The sequence below is a fragment of the Gobio gobio genome (assembly GCF_949357685.1).
Source record: "Gobio gobio genome assembly, chromosome: 6".
NCBI lineage: Eukaryota > Metazoa > Chordata > Actinopteri > Cypriniformes > Gobionidae > Gobio > Gobio gobio.
The window spans coordinates 41992559-42018879 of NC_137102.1; the positions used below are offsets into that span (position 1 = coordinate 41992559).

The 26321-nt window shown below is 38.0% G+C and overlaps 2 protein-coding genes across 2 annotated transcripts; one reads left to right on the forward strand and one right to left on the reverse strand.

The window, feature by feature from the left end:
• Positions 1–5182, forward strand: ftr66 (finTRIM family, member 66; the record flags this gene model as incomplete). Its single annotated transcript, XM_079820275.1, has 6 exons — positions 1–585; positions 1605–1700; positions 1810–2031; positions 2123–2273; positions 2412–2471; positions 4653–5182. 6 exons carry the CDS (start codon positions 1–3, stop codon positions 5180–5182), a joined length of 1644 nt encoding a protein of 547 aa, XP_079676401.1.
• A 4890-nt stretch (positions 5183–10072) lies between these two features.
• Positions 10073–24447, reverse strand: nfatc4 (nuclear factor of activated T cells 4). Its single transcript, XM_079818750.1, has 13 exons — positions 23771–24447; positions 21672–21832; positions 19711–20217; positions 19399–19574; positions 16851–17013; positions 16250–16350; positions 16059–16160; positions 15785–15972; positions 15350–15490; positions 12941–12996; positions 12716–12842; positions 11207–11899; positions 10073–10414 (listed from the first exon to the last, which is right to left on the reverse strand). Exons 1-13 carry the CDS (start codon positions 23904–23906, stop codon positions 10344–10346), a joined length of 2622 nt encoding a protein of 873 aa, XP_079674876.1. The 5' UTR covers positions 23907–24447; the 3' UTR covers positions 10073–10343.
• Between the last annotated feature and the right edge of the window lie 1874 nt (positions 24448–26321).

Here is a 26321-nt window from a genome sequence, read left to right on the forward strand (position 1 = left end):
ATGGAAGGGCTCCGGGAAAGAGAAGAGTTTTGCTGTTCGATTTGCCTGGGTGTGCTGAAAGATCCAGTGGCTATCCCATGTGGGCACAGCTACTGCATAGGATGCATTAATGATTTTTGGAACAAAAATGATCATTTGGCGGTCTTCGGCTGTCCGCAGTGCACACAGACATTTAGCCCCAGGCCTATTCTGAACAGTCCCATACTGGCATATATGGAGGACAAGCCGAAGGAACTGGAACTTCCAGGCGACTCTGAGATTTGTAGCAATTGCATGCCAGGTGATGTAACCTGTGATTTCTGTACAAATATCAAACAAAAGGCTGTGAAGTTTTGTTTGGTATGTTTGGCATCTTACTGTCAAAATCACCTGCAAGCACACAACAAATCTCCTGCCTTGAAGAAACACCAGCTGATTGACGCCTCTGTGAACCTAAGCCTGCAGGAGAAGATCTGTCCTCTTCATGACACATATTTGGAGATATACTGTCGAACTGATCAACAGTGCATATGTCCTTTGTGTGTGATGGATGACCACAAAGGTCACGATACAGTACCAGCAGCTGCGGAAAGCACAAAGAAACAGGTAAAGAAAAAAAATATTAATCATCTTTCTTTGAGTGTACATGTAGTTCGTCCGTGACAGTCCGTAACTTTTGGCGCTCTAGCGGTTAATAAACAGAACTGCATGCCTCTTGCGGGAAGAACATTGTGCCCGGAACTACTTCTCTCTGTTTATGTTTAGTCACGCAGGTAAGTTACCGTGCTACTGCGCAGCGGTGCCGATCTAAACCACAACATGAACCACTTTAAAGTCCGAATATAAACACTTATTTGGTGTACTATAGTGATTCAGGATAAGACAAAAACACGACTTGGAAAACGGATTCATGGTGTATTCAATTTGTGTCAATTTTGAACGCCAAAAAAAGTTATGGACTGCAACTTTGACAGGTTCTTAACTCTATGGAAGACACAGTAAATTACAGTATCCTCAGAATTATTTAGGAGCCAAAATCATTTTCCACTGAGGCGATGCACATTTTCCAAAGTGCACTCCAGCTCAATATGAACAGCTTTCATTACAGAAAAGTTCATGCAACAGAGTAACAAGGAAAAAATGTGAGAGAAAGGAGCCATTCAACTGATGTTTTTGAGGCTGTCCCTAGAGTTCACGTTTCCAGCCAAAAAGAATAAAGTACCTGTAAACAAGAGTAATGTTACATGGTTAGGATTATTTAACAAAAATAACTTCCTGCTTCACATTCAAATTTCAACCAGCTACACAAAAACATCCCTAGCAGAGCTTCCTGTTAACCATTCAGAGAGGCTTGATATGTTGGTTTTGACTTTGTGGTCAGCTACTTTGAATAAGATATATATCCTCACATGTAAAGTCTATACACTAATTTGTATGTGACAAATGAGTACAAGAGTAACTCATATTAAATGATCAAATAGAATATATGTTATGCTGGCGATGTTAACAAATTCACAAATAATGCAGTGTGTCTATTCTATAATGTAACATTAATTCTCCTCCATGGAATAATTATAGTTAAAAAGCATGAATATTACAATGAAAACACTTGTGTTTCTCCACAGAAAGAACTAGGCACGACGCGACAGAAATACAAGCTCAAAATCCACACCAAAGAAAAGGACCTGTTGGAGATTAAACAAGCTACAGATGTCCTGAAAGTAAGACATTTCCTTAACTGAACAAAATGGATAAATCATCAAATGTTTTAAATCAAAAGCAATTAACCTGAAAATGAATCAATGGATAAATGATTTTGTGCCTCAAAAGAGCTCTGCACAGGCTGCTTTGGAAAATGGTGAACAGATCTTCAATGAGTTGATGCAGTCTATTGAAAGGAGGAGGTGTAAATTCAGAGATCTGATCCGAGATCAAGAGAGAGCTGCGGATAGCATGGTGCAGACACTGGAGCAAGAACTCACCGAGCTCAAACAGAGAGATCATGAGCTGGAGATGCTTCTGAAGTCTGAAGATCACGTTCATGTTCTTCAGGCAACCCTAACCCCAGTGCTGGCTGAAAAATATACAACAAAATTGCTCAGAAGGAGCCATTTGTCAAATACTTCTCTCTCTCTCTTTACAGAACTGTCATTCCTTCTCTTCTGGCCTTCTTAACCCACCCTTCACAATAGCTACACTCTCAGATTTTAGCAAGGTGAACGATGCAATATCGGCTCTAAAGAAGAAGCTTGAAGTTGTCTTTAAAGGGGAATGGCTCAGGATTCATCAAGCAGGTGAGGGGGAAACACCCCAAGCTGATTTTTCTGCCTAAGCAGTTCCTGTTTAGGTGTTTTGCCAATTGTTATGTAATTGGGCCTTTTTGGCAAATAGTTTCCTTGTGATGTACACAATGCTTTCCATTTTCTCTCCAGCTAGATCAATGAAGATCCTTCACAGCACAGTGCCCAAAATTAGATCAGAGTTCCTGCACCGTAAGTCAGTCTGCACTAATGCAACGTGGTATTTTGCAGTGTTGGTTTTTTAAACATGGATTTTCTGTTGTTCCAATTTCCGAAAAGCTGCGATCACACCCATGCTGATATTCAGACCAACATCACAATGCTTTTACTGTTAAAGTTTTATTACTTTAGAAACATTTTAGACCCAGTTAATTCTGAGCACATGAGCCCTAACAAAGTACAAACAGAATCAACCGCTGCATCTCTGAACAACAAAGATCAGAGGTGTTTCATTTCTATAAATTAACAGTTTTGTTAAACGCTTCGGCTGATTGAATGACTCACTCATGTAAGGCTGCATTCGAAATTGCATACTTCCCTACTATATAGTAGGCAGAAAACAGTATGTGACAAAATAAGTATGTCTGAATTCACAGTACTCATAAAAGAGTTGGCAAAATGTACTCGAATGACCTACTTCATGGACAATTTTACTGTCCCATGAGGCCACTGAAGAGGATTTGTGAATGGCAGTGAAGCGACGCAACTCACACTGGTCACATGATAATGACAACATGGCGAATGTAGTATGTCCAGATTACCTTCATACTACACACATTCAACCCTTTACGCACACCTTGGCAATATAATCGCCATTGGCTAGTAATTTTTTTAAGTTTACTCGCCAGACTGATATACTGTTTTATATATATTAGTGCTGTCAAATCGATTAATCACGATTAACCACATCCAAAATAAAAGTGTTTACATAATATATGTGTGTGTACTGTGTATAATTATTTTAAATACACACACATTTATATATTTGAGAAATGTTTTTTATATTTATATAGAAAATATTAATATTTATAATATTATAATATAAATTATATAAATATATATATATATATATATATATATATATATATACAGTATAAAAAAATACAATATTTCTTAAATATATACATTAATGTGCGTATTTATATATACATAATAATTATACACAGTACACACACATACAGCCCTAATATATATATATATATATATATATATATATATATATATATATATATATATATATATATATATATATATATATATATATATATATATATATATATATATATATATATATATATATATATATATATATATTTTTATATATATTTTTTTTTAGCTTTTTTTTTAGCTTTTTTTACTTTTAGCATAGCTTAGCATAGATAATTGAATCTGATTAGACCGTTAGCATCTCGCTCAAAAATGACCAAAGAGTTTCCATATTTTTCCTATTTAAAACTTGAATCTTCTGTAGTTACATCGTGTACTAAGAACGACGGAAAATGAGATGTTGTGATTTTCTAGGCGATATGTCTAGGAACTATACTCTCATTCCTGCGTAATAATCAAGAGATTCTTAGCCTCTAACACACACACTGGTGAGTAAAATCTAAGCATTTATTAGCCAATGATGATAGATATTCCCAGAGTGAAGATTTACTCGCATGCGAGTGATTTACTTGCATTGTATAGAACGTACTTTTTCGTTAATTAATTACAAAATAAGTACCTACTCAAGAGATTATGCGATTTCGGACGCAGCCACTGTAATATTCAAGTTTGAATAATACAGCCACGGTCACTTTCATTCCTAAATAAATCAATTTTTTAAACTAGGCTAATCGATAAAGACAGTCACTGGTCGCCACCTATTTACGTAACAATGTAACCCGCAGAAAATCTCACTGGAATATAAAACCAAGACAAAGTCTGCATCAGAAATCGCATAGGCTACATCCCTAGTAGGGGAAAAACAGTATGTGACAAAAGAAGTATGTCCGAATTCACAGTACTAATAAAAGAGTAGGCAAAAAGTACACCGACAGTATACTTCTGGCAAGATTCTCAAGTGTGCATGATGGACACTTTACTTTCCCATGAGGCCACAGGACAGGATTTGTGAATGGCAGTGAAGCGACACAACTGACGCTAGGTCACATGACAGTGACAACATGGCGACGTATGTTCATACTACACACATACTTACAATCGCAAAGTACTTACACACTAGAGTATACAATTTCAGAGGCAGCCAAGCTATATGTGCCGCAATCTCGCAACACCTCTTAGCCAATCAAATTTTGTATTTATATGATTTGAATATGATACAACATGAATAAACATTTTTGATCTCTTATTCTCTTATCCATTTCTCAGATTCCTGCCCGCTGCAACTAAATCCCTTAACAGCCCACAAGGACCTTAGTTTGTCCAATGGGAACAGAGAAGTGGCCGTTCAGAGCCAAGAGCAATCCTGTCCCGACCACCCGGAGCGCTTTGATTACTGGTGCCAGGTGCTGGGCACTGAGGGCCTGACAGGCTGCAGCTACTGGGAGGTGGAATGGAGTGGGATGGGAGTAAACATTGCCGTTGCATACAAAAACATTGCCGGGAAAGGGGAAAGCAGTGAAGCTCACTTCGGTCACAATGACAAATCCTGGAGTTTGTTCTGCTGCAGGAGAGGTTATGCTTTACGGCACAACAGGATTGTCAGTAAGATCGCAGAGCCTGGCTCGTCAAAGATAGGAGTTTATCTAGATCATAGGGCTGGGACACTAGCTTTTTACAGCATTGATGACTCAATGACCCTCCTTCACAGAGTTCAGACCACATTCACACAACCTCTCTACCCTGGCTTTGAGTTTGTGTGCTGTGGAGCCTCGATCAAGTTGTGTCAGTTGGAGTGAGGGCAAAAGGGTCAGCCTATTTGGCATTGAAATTAAAAGTTATAGATTTTATCTTTAATATAAAATATTAAAGATAAAATAGATTCACAACAAATATCAACACTACTTTTACATTAAATTATTACTAAGTATGCAAAATATAAAAATTTTGGGCGATACTCATAAGTCGATAATTATTTTCATGTTATGGCCAAATTAATGGCTGATATAAAAATAATGTCAATGGTAATATAATTAGAAACTTATCTGCACACACACACACACACACACACACACACACACACACACACACACACACACACACACACACACACACACACACACACACACACACACACACACACACACACACACACACACACACACACACACACACACACACACACACACACACACACACACACACACACACACACACACACACACACACACACACACACACACACACACACACACACACACACACACACACACACACACACACACACACACACACACACACACACACACACACACACACACACACACACACACACACACACACACACACACACACACACACACACACACACACACACACACACACACACACACACACACACACACACACACACACACACACACACACACACACACACACACACACACACACACACACACACACACACACACACACACACACACACACACACACACACACACACACACACACACACACACACACACACACACACACACACACACACACACATATATATATATATATAATACTGACAAATGGTAGGGTACTAGGCTACTTCTATATTGTATACTCCTAATTGTACATTATGCAAAATATTTTTTTTCCAGTCAGCCAAACACTTGTGACACATTTATGTCTATGACAATGTCTTTCCATTTAAACTTCTACACACAGTGAATTGCTGTTATTTCTGTCCGTGGAATGTCCCTTGAGGTTAATATTGTCTGAATGCCTTTACACTTTCATTCTCTGTCATTTCTTTTTTTTAAAGTTTGTTACAATCCAAATAAAAAACATTATGTTTACTACTATATTTGCTTTGCCTTTCAGAGACAACCTAATTCTTTACATCGTAGAGTCTATTTCCTTTGCTATTTGATGACATTTGGAATGTTTTAACAGTACAAGCTCTCAAATAAAGGGCGAAACACACTTCAATGGCACAGCCTAATAGAAAGAAATAGAAAAAAACAGTGACCTCTGGTGGCCAAAGGGGAAAAGCACTGGGGAGAAAAAAACTACTCAAGAAAAATATAAACTTTAGCAGGCTATTAGATCATTAAAAAAAAAAAAAAGTGAATTATAAACTTTTTAAAATGACTGCAATACATGCACTATCATTTTGCGTTAGAGTGCCAAGAACAAGCAACATTTCTCAGAGAAAGTCTCATAGAAGTCTGGATGAAGGTGAAGTTGGAAATGAAAAGTTGCGGGTTGATAATTAAGTGCTTTGGTAATAAAATTAAATACAATGAACATGTAAATGTTATGTAGTTTATCTAAGCTCATGTGAGTGCACTGATAGACTGAATGAATACACGGGTTTCCTGTTTACAAACATTACAGGGTGCGTGCACATCCTGGGGCCTATACCATGAAGCCGGTTTAGCTGGCTAGCCAGATATGTTTAAGCTTAGTTTGTGCCAATCCTGGGTTTTAGGTACCATTAAAGTGGTTTGGCTTTTAGCAGTGTTCATCTCCATAGTAACTTACGCTCCACGGCTAACCTGCTCCAGGGCAGGTTATGTTCTGGATAAGAGATCTCAAACTGAAATTAGACCAATCAGCTGTGAGCAAATTGACACACCTCTGATGCAATGAAGTCACTCCTCCTGTTTCTACTCCAAATTAAAGGTCACTACATAGCAAATGGTTTTAAAAGACTAAAGTGTCTGGCTTTTAACAATGCTTATTTATTATAATAATAATTTTGAATGACTTAGATATCATTTAAGTAATTATATACCCTTAATCACTTACACATGTATCATTTTAGTTAATCAATCATTAATAGGCACATAGTTAAAATTAATATAAATAGCCTACTGTATATAAAGGTCATACAAATACACTTTAAAATCAATAAATAAAGCTATAAAAATGACTACATTCGGGTTTAAATGTTCAATTCTCTCTATATATCAACTAAACTAACTTTATAACTTTTACTGGTACTGACTAAGTAAGATTTTTCTTAAAGTTGACAGCTTTCATAGACAGCTCTTTTCTTCTTCCTGTATAAATTTGTTTAAATTCTTAATATTTTCAATCATGTAATATTCTGCAGAAGAGAGAAATCAATTTCGCAGCTTCTCTCGCGAGAAGTAGATGTCAGTTTCACTGATCCACATCGTGTGATTGGCTGTTCACTACTGATGTCACAGCTAAAATCCTAAACTCAGGATCAAAGCCTGAGTTGACAGAGAAAGTTGATGAGCTGCGTCATGGTACCAATAAAGCTTGATTGCATCGGTTTGGTTTTGTCAACTCAAAACCAATCCTGTAACCCTGAGTTTGTTCAACTACCTTCATGGTACAGGCCCCTGGAGGCAGAAAGACAGATCGCTGAGCTGGTCCGCTACTGCAACAACCTTAAGTATTGAAGCTTTCCTTATTGTTTGTATATAACTGCTGACTCAATAAAACGTGATTTTAGTTGGATCTGTTTGTCTGTCTTTAATTTTGCAGTGTTGCTGTGATACATGTATGAATGATCATGTTAGGCTAGTAATGTAACAGTTACTAGCCGCATCTACTGGACAGCGCGAATTTGTTTTTATTTACGTTAAGCTTGTTTACGTTACTTTACGACCTGCCACATTTCATGACTGCACATATATACACAAAATACTAAACTGTAAATAAAATATTTGACAATGGATTACGTGGGAAGCCTTAGTACCTCCGTCCGTGCCGATTATATATAAAAAAAACTTACTCTCAGCAACGGTGAGATCTTGCCAGATCCTTACGCTATACATGACGATCTGTGGATTGTGGATGACAAAAAATGGCCAGCAATTGAATCGCATGATATATACAATAATCTAATTCAGACACCAAGTGTGTATAGGCCTACTAGAGAAAGTATTAGAGCGTACAAATCCCTCGATGCATACAACTAACGTTACGTGCGGTCATGTGCAGCTTGTTAAATACTTTGATGCTGCACCGGATTTTTGCGTGTTGAGGTCAGGTGTGCTCCCTAGTCAAAGGCAAGGGATTAAAGCCAAGCCTTATGATGCCTGGGTGTATGTCCACAAGGCCCTTGGGTACATCCTCACGGCTAACTGTGCATGGCATGGCAGGGTACGTCTACCTATCAAAATGTACCTGCAATAACAAAAATATTTTTTTGGCAAACGCATGCTTCCCCCTAGGTATGTTAAACATCAGGCACCCAGCACTGGCTCTGTTGGTACAATTAACCACGCAGCAACTCCTTGGCATTTTGACTTACAGGCACGCCGCTACTAACCTACAACACGAGAGGTTTCTTCTTTCTGCCTCTCGGGTGCGTGCGCAAGCAGTGATGACGTCGCCGAGAAATCCATGTATAATGTTTAGTCAGAGAATGTAGACGGGCTCTGGTTTAGTATAACCAGTGTGAGAAACTGAGGAACAGATCCGGGTCCATATATAACCTCACCATTGTGGTTTCAGACCACGTTACACTAGTTTACCAGCGCCAGTTTCGGGATGAAAATAAGCTGCTATTTGGCAGTGCACCAAGATGCAGTGCTTGTTTTGGAAACAACAGAACATTCCCGCAAGATTTTCACATAGTAACTGAGGTGATTCAGAATAATTATACCGATTTACAAATGAGATGAAACTATTTGCTTATCAGCTCTACAACTTATTAAATCCAGATTTATTTATTGTTTTAAATAAATTATTTTTGCTAAATATTTTGTTTATCTCCGTCATCTGGACTGCAAAGCTCGTTTTAGTATTGATCTCCTTTGAACAGACGCACATAGCCTATATGGTCTTCAGAACTACTGTAATGAAATTTGTAGAGTTAATTTACCCTCTCACCCATTGCCTTTCTATTACTGAAACATTCAAACTAAAATTGGACACTGTTAAACATCTAAATGACGTAAAATGGGACTCTGCGTTTACTATATTTTATGAGAAAACTAAATCCATGCCCCAATTGTAGCTAGATGTATGCTAATATCGTGTATTTAAGGATGACGTATAGCTATAGCTTCAAAATATATGCTAATATACGGATGACGTATATACGTCATATATAGCTTTATAGCTTCAAATTCAAAATACCTTATATACGCCTATAGCTTCAAAATACTTGTAAAATGTTCGAGTACATTCGATATTGTGCTTACCTCCAGTGTATCATGGTGCTTCCACGGTAGGCTACCTTTTTTGAATAGTTCAAACGGAACAAGCACCATCTAATAAGTAACTTATGAATCAAAAATATAATTTTAAAAATGTTATACGAAAACATAGAAATGGACTTTCCACTAGGGGGCAGAGCCCCTCTTGTCGTTCAAATATTCCACTTCATTTACACTACTAGTCACAAATTACAATAGGCCTATCCACATTGTCTTCTGACAATTTAGTGACTAAACTATGAATTCAATGATTATAAATGTGATATTCTGCCTTTACAAATATTTAAATGTTTGAGGGTTGTAATATTTCCTCTGTGGGGCAGGGGTGAAGAAGTCAGATTTAAACTACCAAGACACTGTGTACAAAGGACATGTTCAGTGATCCCACAAATAGACAGCAAAAAAGTCAGTTTCCCAGATAAAAGAGGGAATGAGGAAAAGTATAATGTTTTACATTACCTGATCATTAAATTAATTACCCCCATAAACGGACATTTTAGAAGATCAAAACAATAATATAATGATAATTTATTTTGCATACAGATTAAAAACATTAGTTCCATTCAAATATGCAGTCAGGAAGCAGTAACAGTTACATACTTACAACTGTACGCCTGCCTTCTGTTTCACCACAGATTCACCACTGAAGTACCGCAGTCTTTATTATTATTGGCATATTTTAGCAATATACCGTAAGAAATTATACAGAAAATGTTGATATGATATTATCTACACTGATTATCATTGGACTACAACTGAGAGGATGTTGTCATCCAGGTCGACTGTCCATGTGTGACTCCATCTGAAAGGATCTGATATCCTCTCCGATGAATTCAGTCACTGTAGGGATGAGAAATTATGGTAGAAATCATTTAATTGATTGATACAGATCTACCAAGAAACTCTAGTTCTACTTAGCAAATCTCATAATGATTATCCATTTTCACACTGTAAATTATAATGTTGCGATGCCTAAATACACCTGTAGCATTTCAAATCGCTGATTTTAGTTTTTTGTTTTATTTAAAAAATTTTATATGAGTCTTTTATTGGTTATCAGTCATAACATGCAGTATTATTAAATATTATAATAAAATAATATTTTACATTCAATAATATTTAAAACAAAATATTACATTATTGTAAATAACAATTTCTATATCATTATGTATAATATTAAATAATAATTTTTATGAGTAGCCTACTGTTCAAAAGTTTGGGGTCATTTCGATTTTTTTATGTGTTTGAAAGAAGTCTCTTATGCTCAACAAGGCTGCGTGTATTTAATCAAAAATATTTTTAAACTGTAATATTGTGAAATATTGTTACAGTTTAAAATACGTTTTTTTTATTTTAATATATTTTAAAATGTAATTGATTCCAGTAATGGCAAAGCTGAATTTTCAAGATATTTTTCAAGTTCAAAAGAAAATTATTTATTTGAATTTATGCATTCTTGAATAATAATAATACGAGAAAAAAATTATTCTGTGATACTATCTGCAACACTTTATTAGAGGTCAAAGCAGCACATGATGTTTGAGAAGAAGCATCTTTTAATTAAACAATTTTTTAAGACAAAGATAGTATAGAATTTGAATATGAGCCATTTACACAATCAATCATACCCACCTTCCTCTAATGTGATATGTTGCATCGGTGAAGGGCCTGTAAAGTCCGGGTGTCCTTCCAATTTCAGGCTAGAGGCGGTGTCTCTTTCAGAGGGGCGCATCTGGTGCTCCCAGCTCTCATATTGGCCGTATGGAGGTGGGCACAGGTCCTGATAGTGGCTAGTATTTGACGGAGGCGAGGAGCACATCTCTTGGGGGCAAGGGCAGTGTGGATATGGGGAGTGAGAGAGTGGAGGAAGAGGCGAAGTGGAGATCGGACTGCTGGCAGGGAATGGGCTCAGAGAACAAGAGTGTGAGGGAGAAGGTGAAGAGGACAGATAGGGAGAGTCGAGCCACGGAGAGGGAGACGGGGAGGAGGAAAGAGGTTGTGAGGCTCTTGGGTACATAGGGGGAAGAAGCTCTGTGAAACCCAGCTCCAGGCTCTCAAAGCTAGGATGCCTTTCGGTCAGGGCACCGCGACCTCCACCGTCCTCGATAACCTCTGGTTTACGGCAGTAGTCCTCCTGGTAGCCGTGCAAGGAGTAAGAGTACTCATTGGGATACGGAGGCAGGTGGAAAGACATGCTTCTGTCATCTACGGATAGGTCTGACCTCATGTCGACAGTACTGCCGCTCCCCATAGGGCAAAGCGTCACCCCATCCAGGGGCAAGATGGAGGGACGGGATAGGAGTGGATCCTCCTCTTTAAACATGACTAGAAAATGAGGAAAACACACAAACCAAGATGGACAGATTATGACATTTAGTGACTTTCCTGTGTACTGCGTATTGGTCAGCCAAACAATTCCCGAAATCACAGCATTGGTTGAGCTGGTTTTGCATTAGAAAACAGACTTTCCTTATCTATACACATAGAGTTGTATGACAAAACATCAAAGATGTCCCATTCTGAAATATTTCATATTAAATAGTAATTTATTCAAGAGTTTTCAGCAGCCATAACTCCAGTCTTCAGAGTCACATGATCCTTCAGAAATTATTCTAATATGCTGATGTGGGGCTCAGAAAACACTTTTTATCAATGGTAAAAAAAAAAAAAAAAGTTGTGCTAAATAATATATTTGTGATACAATTTCCTCAGGATTCTTTAATGAAAAGAAAGTTCAAAAGAACGCATTTATTTTGAACGGAAACCTTTCACATTAGAAATGTTTTACTGTCACTTTTGATCAATTTAATGCGTCCTTACTGAAATAAATACAATTATTATTAAAAATAAGAAAGAAATAAGAATAAGAATAAATAAAATAAGAATTATTAAAAAAAGAGAAAGAAATATTAAAAATTGCTCTTCTGTGATGCTGTCTGCAACACTTTATCTGAGGTCAAAGCAGCACATGATGCTTGTGTTGAACACGCTTTTAGATTATGAAATAGAACACGGCATTTATTACACATGGCATGCAAAAGACATATTTCGCATTTCTTGTCAACAGCACTGATTAATATCATCCGCAGAGGGATTCTACCATGTAAAAGCACAGCTAACTGCTACCTGTGTAACACTCACTGGGCAGATATTTAAAGCAGTGTGTGCTGCTCCTCTTCCTCTTCCCATTGGACACGTACAGGCAGACAGATACTGGGTGGCTCAGTGAATGATCATTATAGGCTGGCACTCGTACACACAGCAAATTCTGGACCATAAGTAAATATAGACAGAATTAGTCCTTTTCCTTTCAAGTTCTACACAGAGTCTAACTCTTGTCATAGTTAAGGTATATGGTCGATTTACCTCATTGCTTTTGTCCCTGTCGACATGTGCCTCTTCCTCCCACTGGACTTTGCCATCTAGAAATAAACAATAATAATAATAAATACAACAATGTAGATTTTGTGATATTATGGTGTTTTCATGTGCTCAAGTAAGCTACAATGCACACTATCGTAAAAGTTTGGGGTCAGTAAGACTTTTTCTTAAAGGGATAGTTCACCCAAAAATGAAAATTAGCCCATGATTTTCTCACCCTCAAGTCATCCTAGGTGTATATGACATTCTTCTTTCAGACGAATAAAATCAGAGTTATATTACAAAAGTCCAGGCTAATCCAAGCATTAGAATTTGATTAATAGTTGCTCTGTTTTTGAAGTCCATAAAAAGTGCATCTGCCCATCAAATAACATGCTCCACGCGGCTCTGGAGCATGTTAGAAGGCCTTCTAAAGCGAATCAATGTGTTTGTGTAAGAAAAATATCCATATTTAAAACGTTATCAAGTAAACTTTCGGCCGACCACCTTCCCTGTTCAATATATGGAAAAATTGTTGAAAGTTCCCCTGCCGATCGAAAGACTAACACGACCAGGTCCGCTCGTCATGACGTCACGTACGCATCTAGAGTTTCACTTTCAACATTCAACACTTTTCCACGGAAGGCGGTCGGCCGAATGTTTACTTGGTAAAGTTTGAATATGGATATTTTTCTTATACAAACGCATCGATTCGCTTCAGAAGGCCTTTATTAACACCCTAGAGCCACGTGGAGCACGTTATTTGACAGACAGATGCACTTTTTATGGACTTCAAAAACAGAGCAACTATTAATCAAATTCTAATGCTTGGATTAGCCTGGACTTTTGTAATATAACTCCGATTTTATACGTCTGAAAGAAGAAATTTATTTACACCTAGGATGACTTGACGGTGAGTAAATTATGGGCTAATTAGCATTTTTTGGTGAACTATCCCTTTAATACTGATTTTGAAAGAAGTCTCTTATTCTAATCAATGCTGTTTTTTAAAATAACTCTTTTCTATTTTAAGAAATTTTAAAATGTTAAGTAACTTATTCCTGTGATGGAAAATATAAATTTACTCCACTCTTCAGTGTCACATGAACCTTGCGCTGCTTAATTTAGTGTAACCTGTAATTTGGATTTTTTGAGAATAGAAAGTCCAAAAGAACAGCATCTATTTGAAATAATATATATATATATATATATATATATATATATATATATATATATATATATATATATATATATATATTATATATATATATATTGTAACAATGTAAAAGTCTATAGTGTCACATTTTAATTGAATGCATCCTGGCTGAATAAAAGTATTAAGCCAAAAGTATACTTGGTTTTTTTACGCATAAGTGAGCATATGCACAACCTCGAAGTTGCACAGATGTTCGACGCATGCTCAATTTTGAGCAATCTCTCGCCACGAGTTACAACGCCCCCAGGTGGCTGGTCCCAGTATAGGTCCTAACCCCTGCCCCTTCTTGTTTTCTAATGGACGCGAGACAAACTAAACAATCAAATTACACTTCAAAATTTGTTTTTCCAAAAGTTGGTTTCTGTCATTGTAGGCAGTTTTTATTACGGTGATTTCATTTCAAGTGTTCGTTTTTTAAATAAGTTTAGTTTTAGTTAGTTATTTGATGCTATAAAAACGGGGGGGGGGGGGGGGTGACGTCATGATTGACAGCTGAGATTGACGGCTTCTCTGAGTGAAGTTGTCACTGAGGCACTAACGGACCTTTTCGGGATTTTCAGGAGGAGATTGGAGCTTTAGCTTTAATTTCTACATTTCAATAACTGTTTAATTCACACCAACATAATTAATTGTTCTGCATCTGTGAAGGTGTGGGCGGGCGGGCTTTTGATATTACCGCTCTACTTCCTGTTTACTACTGCGCAGATTCTGGTCCCGAGATCACTACTGCGCAGACTCTGTCCCAAATCTGCGCAAGATGTCAGCGCCATATTCGGACCTCCGGAGGCTTTAATTACTTCAGCGGAAGCCAATGAAGTCGCATCGTCCATATTTTTTTACGGTCTATGGTATAAACGGCACACGCACTGTACGCTGATTCCCATTCACACGGATCCACAAAAACAACTACAAATGCTGTATTATGCATGCCAGGCCAGTAGTTGGCGATGTCACGTTGATTGAACACATAATACGCATGCCCATGACGTCACCGTTTTAGAAATTCACGTTTTTGTAGTTTACACAATGATAGAAACGGTACTGTTTTCAAAAAAGTGCAATTTGAAACCTGTTTTCAAAAGTTTGCGTTTTCAGCCCCCATTACGCTGTTATCGTGTAAATGAATGAACGACCAATACGCATCAAAAGTTCAGCTTTTCTGCATGAAAATGTGCATTCATGTAGTCCTACTAGAATACCTGATCCTCTCTCCATAAAGAAAACTCTGGAGGTGGGTAGAAAGTTGGTCCCACCTAGAAGTAGTTCCTCCCCTCCCTCTGATACACAGGAAGTAAGACTGACAGACTCCACAACGGGAAGCTCCTGTGCAGAGCGCTGTGCTGCAGGCAGAAACAAGCAGTGAATTTGAGCGAACATCAAATTAAGGTTGTTCTACAAATCAATGTGGGTGTCTAAATAATGCTGATATTTTAGAGAAAATAGGGCTTAATTTATAAAAAGACATTTGATTTAAAAAAAAAAGATAAAAAGCATTTAACTGAGTTGATGTAAGAAACTCATCAAACTGCAATGCACTTTTAAAAAGTGTATAGGATTAAATTAAAAAGCGAAAGAGATAACTTACACATAGTAGTTGCAGTTCAACATGCATAATTGTGATTTGCTTCACTCACAGCATTCAATGGGTAAAGAGGCCACCTGCAGGGCTAAGACTCGTCCTGGTGGGACGATGGGCGGAGACAGAGGGAGGTGTGTGCGGAACACCAAACGCACTCGAGTGTTCTTTCTTCCTACATCCGTCTCTCCTTTCCGGAGTTCAATGTCAGAGTTCCTCAGCTTTAGAATACCTGCACAGTCAATGCTGAGAGGGAAACACAGGAATTCATGTATAAGCACTTACTGAGGTGTCTAGGACATTTAATGAGAGGTCAAATGTCTCTTTCTCACAGGGCAGTCATGTTATTCTCAGGGTTGAGTGGGATGTCCAGGAGTTTGGTGCCAGCCTGGATGCTCTCCTGACTAGCTGTGCCTACCATCTTCCCTGTTACTCTGTGTGAGAGACAAGTATATCACATGTCAAGCCATAGAGCTATCAAAAACATTTTTGTCCAACACTGTGGAATATTATAAAGTTTTACCTATGTATTTGATAAAAAGGATGAGGACGTATTGATCTGTCATCAGCAGTTCCTACAAACACCTGTAAGGAGAGCGGCTGTCTCTCAGTGTAACCCACAAGCTGGATTCCAGAGAGAAAAGAGCAAAAATTAATATCAATTTAATAATTGAAGATATATACAATAACACTGTTTGTTAATAATACTGAAATGCAATTGTTTTTCTTTCTTGAATGGTACAATGGCCACACTTACAAAGCAAGCCAGCAAGCAATAGCCGCCATTTCACGGTTCGGTTAAATATAGACAAATATAAACAACCTTGAATTTGGTTACATGTCGTTTTTTGCCAAAATAACTTGCGAGATGTGTGATATTCCATCATGTAAGCAAAGTCAACAGTGATTACAAGGTGTTTGGTTTAATTTCTTTGACGTTTCCTATGCGTTGGTGACAAGTCTATTCTTGGGCTATGGTTAGATGTCTATAAAACTTTCACTGTCAGCACAAATTTTACCTTGTTTTAGACTAGACGTCAGGGCTTGCTGGGAAGTCACACACTTATGAAGTAACAGCACATACTGTGCAGGATTGTACATTAATTATAGCTTATGAGCAGTACCTTCACCACTGGATGGCCTCCAGGTGATGCCTTTACTGCTCCTCGACTTCCTTCAGTTTCATAATGAGCGCGATGGTGTGGTCTGGGCTGAACTTCTATACGCAGTTCATACTGGTCAAACTGTGAAGGAAGTGGCCAGTCAAGTGGCGGCAGTGCATTAGATCTGTGGAAGTAATAATGAAGCAGAGATGATGCGAGTTAAGAAGTCTTAGACATTATTCTGATTTCTATCAGAATGTAAACCTAAAGTAGAGAGCAAAACAGTAGGCATTATTTCATGAGTAATGTTTCAAACTGTAGTAAGCTAAGTTTTTATAACATGACCTCAATACGTTGTCATCATGTTGCATGTTTAATACAGAACATTTTATAAATTTATAATCTTGGCCAATGTTTTGTAAAAATTTCACTTTTGATTAAATACTAATTAGACTGTTAAGAAAGTTGATCATGACATCATGAAGATATTGCTTAGATATTTTATCCATCACACTGGAAATAAAATGTAAAAATTGTGTGCATAGCATTGTGGGATACAACATTCGACGGTATGCCAATGTACTTTTATACTATAATACTAATAGTATTATGTGTCCAACGTTGTAGAGAGCGATACACAAAACGCATTACCATTCTGATACATCGACTTGTATACAAGCCTGTATAATTCACTCTTCCTCTTCTTCTTCTGAATCAGTTTCTGGTTCAAACATATATGGCTGAATTAACCAGTATTTCCACTTGCCATTGTGCACATTGTTTACTACAGTTAAGTTGAGTGACTGGATCTCTGCAAGTGATGCTCACTGCAGAGTCAAATGACATCCAGCGATCTCTGAGCTGAGTGGAGGTGGGCTATTTTGCATATTCATGGCTCCACGTATACTAAATGAAACAAGGGTGTAGAGTTACATTCAAGCTATTTTAAGGCATGAATAATAATAAAAAAATCACAGGAAAAAACATTAACATTTCATTTTGATCAAAGATGAGTTTTAAGGGATAAAATTATTGACTACAGGGGGACTTTAAATAATCATAAGATCCCACCAAAAGCGCTCTCCAATGCCACGCCTCCTTAAAAAAACATTAATGCACACAACAGAGTTTCCGAAGCGTCAAGAGACGAGAGACGGCGTTAAATTGCCTCATGTCTCAAAGCACATAACATTACAATAACAATGGACATAAACAACTTACAGAGCTGTGTACTTGTACCACCTGAATTACGGTTACGACATGGCGCGAACGCAGCATAAGCTCGTTGTTTTGGTTCAGGAGGAACTGTAAAAGGCAGCTGCTGTTTGTTTGCAGCGCTCTGTGACTGTCTGTCTACAACTGCATAACATGAAACACGCTGATAACGTGTTATGTCTGCATGACCAGAGTGCGGTATGTATACATATATTAATGTAAATACATATATTAACATGCAGGTAGGATATCATATCATTGCATTCGGACTGAATGCAATGATTGGACGAACATTTTTTGGTCCCTAGACTTCCACAGAAGATATATGTACGTTTTAATATTTAGACCACTTAAAAAAAAAAAGTACTTTTAGGATGTGAAGAGAGTTTCAACCAGTATAACAAAAAGTGTTTATAAAAAATGTTACCCTACCTTTAAACTTGTGACATCAATGTAGCACACTGCAGTTAAATGTTTGCGTACTGTTTCACATACTATTTTAAAGGAACACCCCGACTTTTTGGAACTTTAGCTTATTCACGTATCCCCCAGAGTTAGATAAGTCCATACATACCATTTTTATCTCCGTGCATGCCATAACTGTCTGACGCACCCACCGCTAGCCTAGCTTAGCACAAAGACTGGAGGTAAACGGCTCCATCTAGCGTGTATATATATATTGTGATGTGTATAGTTACATCGTGTACTAAGACTGACGGAAAATGAAAAGTTGCGATTTTCTAGACCTATATGGCTAGGAACTATACTCTCATCCCTGCGTAATAATCAAGGAACTTTGCTGCCGTATAATGGGTGCAGAAGCGCAATGATATTATGCAGAGCCTGAAAAAAGTCCCCAGCACGCTCTCTGTGCAAGCAGGTTGTCACGTTGGTTATGTTGACGGAAGTTAGCCTATTTTCAGGCGCTGTGTAATATCATTGCGCCTCTGCACCCATGATACAGCAGCAAAGTTCCTTGATTATTCCTTGAGAATAGTTCCTAGCCATATCGGTCTAGAAAATCGCAACTTTTCATTTTCCGTCGGCCTTAGTACACGATGTAACTATACACATCACAACATGTAAATAGGAAAATGTTGCCATTATTTTGTCACTTATTGAGCAGTAGGCGAGCTGAAGCCGTTTACCTCCAGTCTTTATGCTAAGCTAGGCTAGCGGTGGGTGCGTCAGAGTTATGGCACGCACGGAGATGAGAATGGTATGTATGGACTTATTTAACTCTGGGGAATATGGTGAATAAGCTTAAGTCCCAAAAGGTTGGCGTGTTCCTTTAAAGTAGGCAGTATTCTGTTCTAAACAAAATGAAAATGAAGCATAAGAGATGTGTGCTAACCTAAAGAGAGGACTGTGAGCGCTGGCCCTGGTTCTGCCCCAGCCCAGAGCAGGAGGCACAGAGAGGTAGTCCATCCCTAGTGTGGGGGCCTCCCTTCTCAACTGAGCGACCTCTGGGAGGGGGCAGGCAGAGTTCTGAATGGGGGTCAGCTCTGGTTCAATATCTCTTGATGACACCTGGATCAACGCACAGATTGTGAACACCCAGAAACACACCAAGATGGTCATGTGACAAAAAAATGTACACACTAATTTCTTTGTTTGATTTCCAAGAATGGACCATCAGTGTGTTTAACGATTTCAAGAGGTTCACCTGTTCCAGAGAAGTCTTCCTGGTCTTCTGTGGGATGTTGAGCTCACAGCTTGTTGGAGCCTGAGACTGAGCCGAGGTTTCTCCCGTGTCTGGGAGGGAAGAGAGATCCTCAGAGTAGCTGCTTCTGCGGGAGGTGCTGGGGGAGGCCATTGGGGAGTTCCTGCGCTTTTTGCCCCCAGGAGACGTAGGGCGCGAGGAGGGTGATAGGCAGAAGTGGGCAGCAGCTTCATTGAGCTCCTCCTCTTCCACCAGGAGAGAATCACAGCTGGAAGCTGGACTCAGCCATCCACGAGATGAGGAACTGGAAGCAGGGCTGGGGCTGGGGCTGAGGGAACCTGCCCCTGTCATGACATCACGGTAGGAATCCAGCAGGGGCAGGTATAGACGCTCCCTGTCCCAGCCACCCCCACTGTCCCAGTAACTTCCCGCCGCTGGGCCTGAGTCATCTTCAGGGGAGATAGTGGTGATCTGGATACTAGGGCACTCAAGCACTCTAGACTCTGAAACCTAAAATAATTGTGATATTATTGAACAACCACAGCAGCGCTGCAACACAACGAATGAGGCTATACAGCATGACCAAAACAGATAGCAATGTTGTTCTTTTTATGAATTAATCCTTTTTAGTGAATTAAAAACATACAGCATAATCATTGTAATCCGGTTCCTGAACTATATGACCTTTATGCATTTTATACATTATGTTTTTTGATAAGTTATACTTAGTAAATCAAACACATACAGCACAGAACTATCTCGTTTTAAAATAGTTTAGTTACTAACTGGTTCATCATATGCAGTGTTATTTTAGAATTATATATATACTATGATAGCATTAATATTTATGTGGAACTAGCTTTTATTTTAAATGTTTTACATTTTATTTTGTTTAAATTTGAATAATTATTTTCATAGATTTTCTTTATATTTATATTTAGCTTTAATTAATTTCAGTTTTAGTTATGTTTAGTCCAACACATTTTCTTTCTTTCTTTTTTAAGTTTAAGTTTTTCATCTAATATTTAAATTGTGTTTTATTTCAGCTTTATTTCAATTAATGAAAACTATTTTTAATAGTTTAAGGTTTAGTTAACAATAACAGCAATGTTCATAAGATACTTAATTAAATATTTTCACCCGTTATGAAGTTTTTCATTTTTAAAATAAATATTATTGAATGACATGTGTTGCCTCATTGTTTGTTTAATATTGTTGTATAGTAAAAGGCAGTTATGGAATGGCATTGATGCTGACTCTAAAAATTAAAAAAGTCAATAAAAAAGTCATACATCTTTTGCAATAACTGTTTTAAATGTAATTATTATTTTATCGAATAAGATTAAAAAAATATATATTATTATAGTTTTCCTTATAATAATTTAACAATGGAATTACATTTTTTCTAAATGCCTTTTTTCCAGAAATAAAAAGAATCATTAATGAAACCATTAAGGAATCAGAAACGGAACCAGAATCATGATTTTACGATTCCACGCCTTATTTTCAACCCTGTTTACTTCTATAATTTAACATATTTCTGAGTTTCAAAGAGAAAGGTCTTGGTTTTATCCATCAGAACAAGATTAAAAAGACAAACATGTTTTGTTTTTTGGATAATAATTTGCAGATGAACGACATACAATACAGCCAGAAATGTGTATTAAATAAATAGGGTTGATTCTTAGGTTTTGTGTTGACTTTAAATGCTAAAGAACACTTTGATTTAATTTAATTTGAACTCTAACATTTATGTCCAGACCTTATGTGCCAAAATAAAATGGCAGGTCAGGTCATGGCAACCGATTCTGTTCACAATAAACATTATTGGGCAACAAAAATGAACTCCTGAAATTAAAACCAGACATCTGGATTTATTTTGCCATAATTAATCACAATGTGTAACATGATCCTTGTATCAGCATGTTCTAGAAATCTACAATTCAGGCAAATGTGCTTCCCACCTGTATTGATCTTGCTGGCAAACTCTCGTAAGTGCCACTGAACTCCCTGACTAATGCCCGTCTGGGGGGTGGCGAATGCATCCCAGCCCTGCGGCCGGCTGACGGTGGAGGCAAGGGGATACCCACGGGCTGGCCAGCCTGTGTGGAAGTCAAGTGGGGTTCTGGTGACGAAAAAGAAAAAAAGATTATTGTACATAGCAAATCACATGCCTTTTGAGCTGCAAGTATGTGCATATGGGATAAACAATTGCTGAAACATGAGACACAAGGCCACTCAATAGAAAATCATAACAAACACAGGGAAGCCTTTGTGGAAACGTCATTTATTATTTCCAAGTACACACAGACTTGTTTACCTCAGAACACATCCACAAGGTTTTCCAAATGGTCTGATTTCTGAAATCTCAAAACTGCAATCTGCCACACCAAATCGTTAGCATAGCAATGACCGTTTACACAAAAATGCCACAGTTTCTTTAGCTTATTTTATTTTTTTGTCATGAGGATGCTTTTTTGTTTGTCACAATAATAATTTAGCTTAACAATTAAGATTAATTTAGCTTAAATGTCAGATATTATAAAAGCTACTTTAAAATCAACTTATCGCACTGGTTTGCAGTCACTGCTCCATTGTTGTGGTAAACTATGGTTAACATGGTAAATGTTTGAAGGGGCAATTCTAAAGTTCAACATTCAGAACCTACACAGCAAGTTGTAATCCTTAATGTTGTTAACACGATGTAGGGTACAAGTAAATAAATAAGTATATAAGGCAACGCTTAAGAACATAGTAAACATCAGAAGAAAGCACTTGTGGTAAAAGGCAGCAAAGCGATGTGGTGTGTGTGGACGGAAACCTGAGGTGCATGTTTCTACAACTTCACGCCAGCATAAAGGCGGAGGATGGGTGTACAACAGAATGTGTGCCAGGAGGGGGAAACAGGGCAGAGAAAAGGAGGGAATATTTGAGGGAGGTATCTAAATGCATGCTCAGTAAACAGAGATTGAGGGTTCAGGTCCAGATGGCAGCTGTTAACTCTGCTCACACGCACAGCTGATTAAAAACACATTGCGCTGTGCTCCACACTTACCCATAAACACACGCACACTTCAGCGGATAAAACTAGTTACATGGGCAGTGAGTCAGACTACATGAACATGTAAGCATTCTTTAGATATATTCCATGTTTTGCGCCTTTTTAAAAGTAAAGACATTCAAAAGTCTCCTAAAATTTGCACAAAATGTGTTTTGCCAATGAGTCAATGACAAATAAGGATAAAAATTTATTTATTTTACACAAAAAATATTGATCTAATGACGAATATATATAAAAATGTCAACTGGTGTAACCATCATCATGTAAAAACGACTTAAATATTTTCCTTTCACATTTAATACTAGTGTTAACAACTTATAAAAAAGTATTAAAAAACTTTTCAAACATGTCAATGTAAATAAGTTTTTTTTTAGTTTTTCTTTTTACTTAACGACCTGGACACACACGTAAAGGTCTTCTGTTTATGGTTTTCTTGTCACGTGACAACAAAATGGCTTCAAGGATGTTGCTGATTTGCCAGATAAACGTTTTTTTTTCTTCCAAATATTAATATTTTAAAGCACAACATCATATTAAAAAAATAACAATAAGCAAAACTATATGTGCCAACGTTTTTATGGGTGGAGTGTTTTTATGAGGTTTTTGTTCGGGTAGTGTACCTCCAAGACATTTTGGACAACAATAAATACTGCTTTTAATTTAGAAATTGAGAACATGTTCATAATGGTTTTAAATTAGCGTCACATCATTGACTCCTTTAGACTTTTTAAATAGGCCTACGTTACTTAAAAATACTAACATAAAATAGGTTTATATATTGTGCATATTCTGTAGGATTTTGATAATGATCGGAACCCTAATTATTTATCTAAAGCTACATGTTATAAATACAGGGCCCTTAAAGCAACTATTATAAATTAAGCTTAAGGAGCCAACAGTTATCCTTTACTATGGATTATGATTTACAGTTTTTGCGCATACAACTTAGGTTACCAGCTCAAATATGCGCCACCCTTTTCATCTTTCAACTGACACTCATACCGGCTGGCTCATGATGCGTCTGGCCGCTCTCGGTCTCTTCTGGGCCGCAGCGGCTGTGGCGCGGCGGATCCTCCTCGAACACGAGCTTGAACTCGAACTCTCCCTCCTCCCATCCCGAGCCCGGCGCGGCCCCCATCTCTGACTCCGAGAAAAGTACGACCGAGACCGGCGACAGATAAATCACTGACCCTCTCTCACTTCTCAATATCGGCTCCGTCTAAAACTCATGGGAGCCATACAGCTTTTCCAGAATGTCACTGTGCGCGATCCACTTTCTCCTTCGTGCGCCTTCCTTGTATTAGGCTACATTAAAGAATGAAAAGTTATCCTCAAGCTGAAGAATCACATTTGCATGGATCATTTTCTCATTTCCGCGTCGCTTTTGCTGTTTATCAGTTGCTCATCTCTTTATCATCTAACCTTTTCTTCCCCGTAGAGTCGCTTGCGTTTTCTGTGACAGTCGGTTATTATAACTTCATCTCACGAACTCCCATCGTCCAGAACCGTCGTCCATATTCACAGCGTCAAGTCCCACATACGTTCACGTTCAATAACAAATATCCGTAGAATTTACATTCATACCATCATCACTCCTCCACCACCGTAGAACAAAAAAAAGTTATATGAAGTTCTTTTTCGTTCTTTACCCTTAATTGCCTTTGGGCGGGTTCCTCAGTACCGTTACTCGCTCCCTATTGGTTCTTTGACCTGTCAATCAACCGACCTTAACTTTACATGCCCGCTTTTTGCTGCAAAGTGTGTTGATTGGCCAGCGAGTACAACTACATATTTTAGGGTGAAGTATAACTTTATGATACCCACAAGAATCTATTCCAACACACATTTTTTAAAGCAGAAACACATTCTATTCTGTCCAATAGAGAATTCCCTGGACAGGCACCAGCAAAGGTCTTGTCTGGCAAACAGTTTCTGAGAAAAGCATATTTCATATTCCTTTTCCACATGCTTAACACAACATATTGGCTTTTTTTGTTTTAGACAAGACTGAAGGTTTGTCCGTCCATGACGCAATAACGACAGTCATTCTCTCTCTCTCTTCCCATCATACTTTCCCCCCTTCTATGTCCCTCCCCTTCCTTTCCCCCCAACTCTTTATCCCAGTTCTCCCTCCTTTCCCTCACCCTGTAAGATCTGTTTCTCATTATCCTCTGTAGTCTGCACTCTGTCTGAGACGGGAGATGAAAAACTTACATAAACATGTTCTCCCTCTTTCTCCTGCTCTCTGACAATTCTCACAATAATTATCTTTTGTCTTTATTTTAAAGTTTGTCTCATGTTTGATGCTTGGAATTGGGCTTCCCATGGCATCTGTTGCGTGATACGGTGATTTACAGAGGCATCTGGCTGGGATTCATCAGTGCTGGAATTACATTCCCATTTAATTTAGTGATGTGAACAGCCATAATTCTGGAAGAGAATACAGCATATAAAGAAAAAGCCTTTTTTTAATGGAATCTTATGGTCTTAAGCACACTTTATACATATTTATAGTTATATACATATCAGAGTTATGCATGAGCTTCTCATCAGCAGCAATCTGTGCTGGCTTCAACTATATATACCATCCACTAGACCAAAAGCATATTTATGGGAGAATGTTGCCATCATGTGGACAGCAAAGATAGCTAGTATGTTTAGTTCCCACACAGCCTCCAATTACGTCACAATGACATACATGCAAATTTCAGGAACTATAAGCTTCATGCAAAGCAGGGATTGAGCTGCTCACTTTGGTGCTCCATTGAACCCGGTCATGAGAGTTTGGAGAAGCTTGTGTTACTCATGGGAAACAGGTCACTGAAAAATGACTCTGAGGTCAGAAATAAGGAAGTGTATTTTCTCGCTAAGTCCACCCCCCCCCCCCCACTCCCCACACACACTCTCTCTCTCTCTCTCTCTCTCTCTCTCTCTCTCTCTCTCTCTCTCTCTCTCTCTCTCTCTCTCTCTCTCTCTCTCTCTCTCTCTCTCTCTCTATCTCTCTCTCTCTCTCTCTCTCTCTCTCTCTGTCATTTCTCATATTAGTAGTTTACCATTTGGGGTTAAAGTGCCATATTTTCAATAATAGTCACTGAAAGACGTATCTCATGCAATGAGTGTGTGTGTGTGTGTGTGTGTGTGTGTGTGTGTGTGTGTGTGTGTGTGTGTGTGTGTGTGTGTGTGTGTGTGTGTGTGTGTGTGTGTGTGTGTGTGTGTGTGTGTGTGTGTGTGTGTGTGTGTGTGTGTGTTTTGTGATTTATGAGGACACACATTTGTATAATGACATGGGTATTACACTGGTATTACAACGGAAACATGAAATATGAGGACATTTCATATATGTCCTCATATTTAAAATGGCTTTAAAAACATACTAAACAATGTTTTATTAAAAATGTAAAAATGCAGAATGTGTAGGGGGATAGAATGTACAGTTTGTACAGTATAAAAACCATTACGTCTATGTAATGTCCAAAACAAACCTGTGTGTGTGTGTGTGTGTGTGTGTGTGTGTGTGTGTGTGGGCATGTTTTTGTGAAATATCAGGACAAAA

Bases quoted from the DNA above. Each gene is read 5' to 3' on its own strand.
- nfatc4 (XM_079818750.1), bottom strand. From the start codon at position 23,906: ATGGGGGCCGCGCCGGGCTCGGGATGGGAGGAGGGAGAGTTCGAGTTC. The intron at 19,575-19,710 runs GTGAACCTCTTG...GCGTTGATCCAG, and splicing joins GGAAGACTTCTCTGGAACAG to GTGTCATCAAGAGATATTGA. The intron at 15,973-16,058 runs GTGAGAAAGAGA...TTTCCCTCTCAG, and splicing joins GAGAATAACATGACTGCCCT to CATTGACTGTGCAGGTATTC.